Raw genomic sequence first — 7,862 nt, forward strand, 5'->3', positions numbered from 1 at the left:
TCAGAGAGAGAGAGAGAGAGAGAAAGAGGAGAGAGAGAGAGAGAGAGAGAGAGAGAGAGAGAGAGACGGGAAGATACACAAAGAGCGGATTTGCATTTTTCTTGCCAAATGACAAGAGATTTATGGCCTCCCCTTTTCTTCATTCCGACACAATCATCTCTCTCTCTCTCTCTCTCACACACTCTCTCTCTCTCTATCACTCTCTCTCTATTACTCTCTCACTCTCTCTCTCTATCAGTCTCTCTATTACTCTCTCACTCTCTCTCTCTATCAGTCTCTCTATTACTCTCTCTCTCTCTCTCTCTCTCTCACCCTTCTCCTGAGATTTAAAGGCCACTCCTTGTTCATCTTTATGTACAAGTGTGAATCTCTGATCTTTTACAGAGAGAGAGCACCACAACGATTCACCTCCAGTTTCACACTGAATCAGTTCAGTTGACTCAGTCTCGACTCTTTGGTATGATTCAGAGTTCAGAAACACTGACCACAGACAGCTACTAGGTTTCAATATAAAAGCCTGAGGGTTTCTTTTCTCATAAAACAAGGAGGAGGCCTTTACAGACAGAGACTGTCCTGATTCATCTGTAACATTCAACTGACTTCAATATCAGTCCTCACCTTCAGATCGAGGCGTGACTCACGTTACACTTGATTTAGTGGCAAACTAATGATTTAAATCCTGGAGAAAACCCGTGTCAGTAAGTAAAGGTGATGCATGCATTATTCACTGAAGCTCATCACATATTTACACCCTGCCACACGCACAGGACTGTAATGGGGCTTCAGAGGGACGTGGTGGAAATTAATTACGGAACACAAACAGTTAACAACAAGCGAAACATAAACAAACGACATATTTACCACAGTAATGTCAGGAATGTTATTATTATTATTATTATTATTATACGGAACAGCAGTCTCTGGAGCGATGACGCTCCTCCACCCAACGTCAACAGCTCAATCTGAATTGTGGCTGAATGCCATCAAATCCTCACAGCTGGGACTGAACGATCTGCAGTATTTCTGACTATAAATCAGCTCCAACCTCACCACTGCTTCACTGCATTCAGAGCTAAGATACTTTTCAAACCGCTGCTATTGTGACATCACAGGAGAGCTCAACACGCTCGGAGGAGAACGCTAACAGCTACGCTGACTAAGAGTTAGCCACGTTAGCTAGCAGCTCGCTGTGTGATGGAGGGGAGAGTGAGGGGGTGGCCACCCAGAGAGAGTGAGGTCAGAGGCGCTCTTGAGTTCCCGACCTCGAGCACAATAAACATTCCTAAGCAGCTAAAGTTGTGCCTCCACTCTGCCCCTGTTTTCAATTACATTCTGATAAATAAAGAGTCTGTGCGCATTTCTAATCCCCTCATTACTGTAACGGCCGACGGCGCATCGTTCTTTTGGCCCCCGCGCTCCCAACTGAACCCAATCGGCTGAAAAAGTGTGATTAGAGTCTCAATCCGTCCCGCAGCCGAGAAAAGCCCCTAAATTCGCTTGTCAATTTGACGGCGTTGTGCAGGAAAATCACGCATTCAGATCCCTGCTTCCAAATCCATTAGGGAGTGTATGTGAGTGTGTGTGTGTACACCAGCTATATATCACATTGTGGGGACCGAAACCTGTTTACACACTCCCACTGCACACTGTAAATCATGATGTTTCATTAAGGTGATGCCAGGGCTTGTGGGTTTAGCTTGTAGTCTTTTGGATAAAGGTAAGTCCCAGTAAAATGAGTGGAAGTCTATGTAATGTGTGTTCGTGTGTGTGTTTGCCGTGTTTTGCTCATGTTGTGAGGACCTAGATCTACCCACTCACTTGTGTGGAAGGGTCAGGGCTAAGGTTAAGGTTGGTATCCACAAGGCACTGGTTCCAGGACCCTCCGCTAAAACCAAAACATGTTACTGCTTTAATCGCGCATACAAAATGGCGTAGCATTTGCATATGATCTAAACACTGTAAGTGTATCTTATACTGCATTGTTTAAGCCCAAAATCACAAGTCTATGTTGTACACTTAATACATTTTATATCATCAAACAACCGGTTCATTTCCTCGCCATTCATGTCTGAGCTCTAGAAAAAAGCTCTGGTGTTTGTACACTGCCCTGGCTCAGTAAGTGGGAAACTAACTCAGGCACTTTCCCTCTCTGTCTCAGCTATGGGTAAGAAACAGCGTCTGAAGGCATTTCGACGGCGGAGAGACCTCTGAACACTGAAAAACATGAAAAGGGTTGAGGATGTGGCTCTATTTCTGCTTCATATGTGGGTAATATCGACTTATTTTTGCTGTTTCAGGTGTATTACTTCACTTAAGGTGGAACTGGCTCTGATTGTTAACGATCCGTGAAAGTAAACGCAGAGCGAAAGTGCTACAAATCCAAACAGTTTCGCACTTAAACGTACTGTTAAACCTTAAAAATGAAGAGCTTTTGAATGATAAAGAAAAAACAAAGTGTGTTTTGCTGTGAGAACAGTAGTTTTCCAGAATCTTCCATCTTCAGTGGAAGCTGGATCCACAGATACACAGAGCTGACTGTGGTAGTTATGGTTACGGTTACAAAATGAATGTAAATCAATGTAATGCCCCCACAGTGCTTGGAAACAAACTTGTTTGATTGTGTGTGTGTGTGTGTATATTGGGGAGGGTGTGTGTGTAGGGGGTTCTGTGTGAGGAAGAGAGAAAGAGGCTGAGTCACACACACACACACACACACACACACACACACACACACACTCCTCTTCCTCCTACTGCAGCTACGAACTGGTGACCTACTCCCACAGATTCAAAATTACACACACAGAGCTGGCGGCAGAGTCTGCGTCAATGGAGTAAAAGCTCACACAAATCAGTTCTACCAGGCCGAGTGTGTGTGTGTGTGTGTGTGTGTGTGTGTGTGTGTGTGTGTGTGTGTGTGTGTGTGTGGTGTGTGTGTGCGTTTGGTAGATAGCAAAAAAAAGCAGACCACTAGCAAATGGCTTTGTGTGTGATGTCCACATTTTCTATTCGTGCAAAGAGTAAGAGGTCAGTGATATTAAACCAAAGCCATACACACACACACACACACACACACACACACACACATTGCTGGCACTACAGTGAGATGCCCAACAGCCGGACACTACAGTGACCACAGCAGAGGCTTGAGCTGAGAGCTAATCCACCGCCTGGTTCATGATTACACTATTGAGTAAAGACAAGTGCCCCACACACACAGCGAAATCCCACCAGCTGAGGTGAGTAAACACCCTACTGTCCGGATACAAATGGCCACCGAGTGGATTCAGCCCTGTGTTTACTCTGCTCAATGATCTAGTGATTAAATAAAATACTTTCAGATTGTACAGGATTAGCAGGATGCACTGTACACACTGAAGAAATGGATTCAACACCCATTCAGTTCTGTAAGTGTTGATTTGACACTGAGCCTACCTGGAATCACTGGGCGACACACACTCACACCTGCGGACTCTTTTGAGTCACCAGTCCACCTACCAACGTGTGTTTTTGGAGCGTGGGAGGAAACCGGAGCACCCGGAGGAAACCCACACAGACACAGGGAGAACACACCACACTACTCACAGACAGTCATCCGGAGGAAACCCACGGCGACACAGGGTGAACACACCACACTCCTCACAGACAGTCACCTGGAGGAAACCCACGCAGACACAGAGAGAACACACCACACTCCTCACAGACAGTCAGCTGGAGGAAACCCACGGCGACACAGGGAGAACACACCACACTCCTCACAGTCAGTCACCCGGAGGAAACCCACGGCGACACAGGGAGAACACACCACACTCCTCACAGACAGTCACCCGGAGGAAACCCACGGCGACACAGGGTGAACACACCACACTCCTCACAGACAGTCACCCGGAGGAAACCCACGGTAACACAGGGTGAACACACCACACTCCACACAGACAGTCACCCGGAGGAAACCCACGGCGACACAGGGTGAACACACCACACTCCACACAGACAGTCACCTGGAGGAAACCCACGCAGACACAGAGAGAACACACCACACTCCTCACAGACAGTCACCCGGAGGAAACCCAAGCAGACACAGGGAGAACACACCACCCTCCTCACAGACAGTCACCCGGAGGAAACCCACGGCGACACAGGGTGAACACACCACACTCCTCACAGACAGTCACCCGGAGGAAACCCACACAGACACAGGGAGAACACACCACTCGTCATCTTAGTGTCACCTGATCATCCTACAGTGTTAAATAAACACCTTACAAATGTGTATCAACGTGTAAGTGATGAGCAGGCTCTTTACAGTGTTTTAAAAACAGCTGGAGTTGAATAAACACCTCACAGTTTTGAGGGAACACCTTTCACCATTAGATTCACACATTACAGTGTTGCAACACCTTACAATGAAGTCAATCAATGTACAGCGTGGAATAAACACCCTGCAACTTTGGGATCACAGCTGGAGTTGAATAAACACCTCACAGTTCTGAGGAAACACCTTTCATTGTTAGATCAACACCTTACAATGAAGGAATAACACTGTACAGCGTTGAATAAACACTCGACAACATTGAAAATAAAGCTGGTAAAGTGGATTAACACCTTACACTGTTGTATGAACACTTACTGGTCAAACACCTGACAATGAAAAATTAGCACAGTGTTGTATAAACACTCAACAACATTGGCATTACGCTACACAGTGTTGGATTAACACTTCACAGTGTCAGATTAACTCTCTACATAACCATAACTACTGAGCAAATACCTACCTGTGTTGGATAAACACACTACAATGAATACACGTCGTACCACGTTATATCAACACATGCAGTGTGGGATTAACACTTTACAGTGTTGGATTAATCTTTTACAGGGTCCGATTATATCTTTACAGCCTTGGATTAACACGTTTAGTGCTGAACTACTTGCTAGTGTTGGATAAACACATGTATACACTGAATACATACCTTACAGTGTTTTTAAACATCTACAGTGTTGGATTAACAACTGTACAGTGTCAGATTAAATTATCTTAGTGCTGTACTAAGACCTGTGTTGTATAAACACATGACATTATTGATTACACATCTTACCTTGTTATGTGAACAACAACAGTGTGGGATTAACACTTTAGGGTGTTGAGTAACCTATTTTATAGCTGAACTAATACCTACTAGCATTGGATAAACATGTAGGAGGAAACCCACGCAGACACAGAGAGAACACACCACACTCCTCAAAGACAGTCACCCGGAGGAAACCCACGCAGACACAGGGAGAACACACCACACTCCTCAAAGACAGTCACCCGGAGGAAACCCACGCAGACACAGGGAGAACACACCACACTCCTCACAAACAGTCACCTTACAATATTGAGTACACATTATAACAACGTTTGCAGTGTGGGATTAAGACTTTACTGTTACTGTGTGGGCTAAATCAGGGCTGTAACACCTTAATACAATACAGTAGGTATTAAATAAACACTGATGGCTGATCATACACATTGTTTGTGTTAATATGTTACTGAGACACCTCAACACTGCATTTAATCTAACGTTAAAGTGACTATAACACTGCAGTCCGCACTGGACGTAGATTGAATACACTCTGTTTGGGCTAATTCAACAGTGTAGATGTTGCTCATACACTGTATTGAGCACGGAAAGGGTTAAAATGGTGTCTGAGGTACAGTAACCAATGGTAACTGAACGCTGTACATGTCCTTTAATTCCCTGTGGTCACACTGGACTGTTAGGGATCAATAAACACTGTATTAGATTTAACACTCTCTCTCTCTCTCTCTCTCTCTCTCTCTCTCTCTCTCTCTCTTTTTACCTTGTGCTGCTTCCACACTATCGCGAGCGGCTTGACGTCGTGTTTGCCGTGCTTGCCCTCCTGCACGCACACGCAGCACACGGGCATCCGGCAGCTCGCGCAATACGCGCTCAGGTTCTCCGCTTCATGGTCCACGCAGGTCGCGGGAACAGACGCCACAGAGGCGCTCGCGGCGTGGTTGACGGTGTTGTTGACGCCGTCGCTGAACGTGCCGGTCAGGTAGGGCGGCACGAGCCGGTGCTTGGCGAGCGGTCCGCGCGCGGGGTGGCACCTGCGCTGGCACGCGGCGCAGTAGGACACGTCGCACTGCTCGCACGTGACGGTGGCGGCGTCGGGGGGATCGCGGTCGCACAGCTGGCAGGTGAGCGCGGCGGCGGTGGGGGCGCGCGCGCGGCTTCTCCGGTGGCGCGCCACGACGGCCTCGAGAAGGCGGTTGCGCGGGAAGGCGCGGAGACCGCGCTCGTCCAGCGTCACGCTGCGGTGGCACAGCGGGCACGTGACGGAGGAGCAGCCGCCGCGGTGGCGCGCGAGCGGCGGAGGGAACACGCGCACCCCGTTCGGAGACTTGGCGTAGCACGGCGTGTACGAGCCGTAGCCGCTGTCCGTCTCGCTGTGCGTGCTCATCTTGTCCGCGTCCACGTAGTCGCCGTAGTCCGCTACGCGCATGCACCCGGATCCCAACATAGACCCGGTCGCCGCCGGGTGCCCGTGAGCCGGGGGTTCACCCTCGGGCGTCTGCACGGCGATGCTCCTCGCGCAGCCCGCGCATACGTTGTGGGAACACGGCAGGATGATGATGGGCTCCGCGAACAGGGAGCCACACACCGGACACTTCAGCTCCTCCTCCATCGCGGCGCAGCGGAGAAAAACAGCGAAAGACTCGGAGCCGAACGGCGAGCAGCTCCCGCACCGCGGGGGTCTCTGTTCACACCCGTATTGCGGCCAAAACCCGCCCATTTAGAGCGCCGCGACTGGCTATTGGCTGTTACTTGATACAGCCTCGGGAGCGATAGCCAATCATAGCGCGTTCTACAACGCAGTAACGCTCGGCTGCCACCTGCCAGCCAATCATAGCACAGAACAAGCGGGGTTTGTCTGAAAACGGTTGCAATAACAGCCTACGTCTGTTTAATGCGCATGCGCATCCAAAGCAGCCTTCTGGGGCTTGTAGTCCATCCAGGATTCGAGTCTGAACGCTGTTTACTGCGCGCTGAGGAGGCGTTCTTCCGCCTGAAAACTACAAATCCCTTAATCCACCCCTAATTACATGCGAAAAGAGCGCAGGCTGAAAGGAGAAATCTATTATGGCCCCGTATCGCGAATAAGGGTCAACCAGCTTTAAAAAAAACACCTCATTTGCATGTTAAAGGAATTCCTGCGCATTCAGCTTCTTCAGTAAAAAAAGACACGGCGTGTAACTGCAGTGGCGTTTCCATTTGTTTGTTTAAAGGAGGGCCCGTGCTAGCAGCCCCTAATAATCAGGACAAGGCCGAAACAACAACGCTAACAAGTTTCATTTCTGAAAAACAGACCTCTATAGCATTGTTTCTAGTCTCAGTCCACATTCTCCTTTAGGAGTATTTCTGTAAAAATGTCCAGATGGTGAGATCTGATTAATAATTGGTGAAAAAAACAACATTTAACTCATTGATATTCCTTGTGTCTTATTTAGCGCTCTTTCTTTACTGTAAACACTGGCCATGGGCTCTAAGCTATCAGCCTATCTTTTTGTATCAGTACCTAGAGCATATAGGGTCTATAGGTTATAATCCTTTTCATTAACCACTCGGGGGAGAGGGAAAAATTCTGATCAGTCGTTGCCTAAAGGTTAGAAAAGCCCCCTGAATGGATAAGAAGAATGGAAAAAAAACAGTGTGTTCTACTCCCACAACATTCGCAGCTGAAATGGTCTTGAGTATAACTAACTCCAAACCAGGGAAGAGCAATAGTTGAGATGATGGCTAAGGTTTAATGACTAAATTAATTGATATTATAGTGAATATATAGTCCATACATTA

General features: G+C 47.7%; 1 protein-coding gene across 1 annotated transcript in view; it reads right to left on the bottom strand.

The window, feature by feature from the left end:
• Positions 1-6,760, bottom strand: part of LOC136681722 (E3 ubiquitin-protein ligase TRIM9) — a 15,337-nt gene extending 8,577 nt beyond the window's left edge. The window contains exon 1 of the mRNA XM_066658699.1: positions 5,837-6,760. Coding sequence (XP_066514796.1) covers positions 5,837-6,693 — 857 coding nt within the window. The 5' untranslated portion in view covers positions 6,694-6,760. The remainder of the gene's footprint in view (positions 1-5,836) is intronic.
• Positions 6,761-7,862: the final 1,102 nt, after the last annotated feature.

Source organism: Hoplias malabaricus, unplaced genomic scaffold, assembly GCF_029633855.1.
Source record: "Hoplias malabaricus isolate fHopMal1 unplaced genomic scaffold, fHopMal1.hap1 scaffold_97, whole genome shotgun sequence".
NCBI classification, from domain to species: Eukaryota; Metazoa; Chordata; class Actinopteri; order Characiformes; family Erythrinidae; genus Hoplias; species Hoplias malabaricus.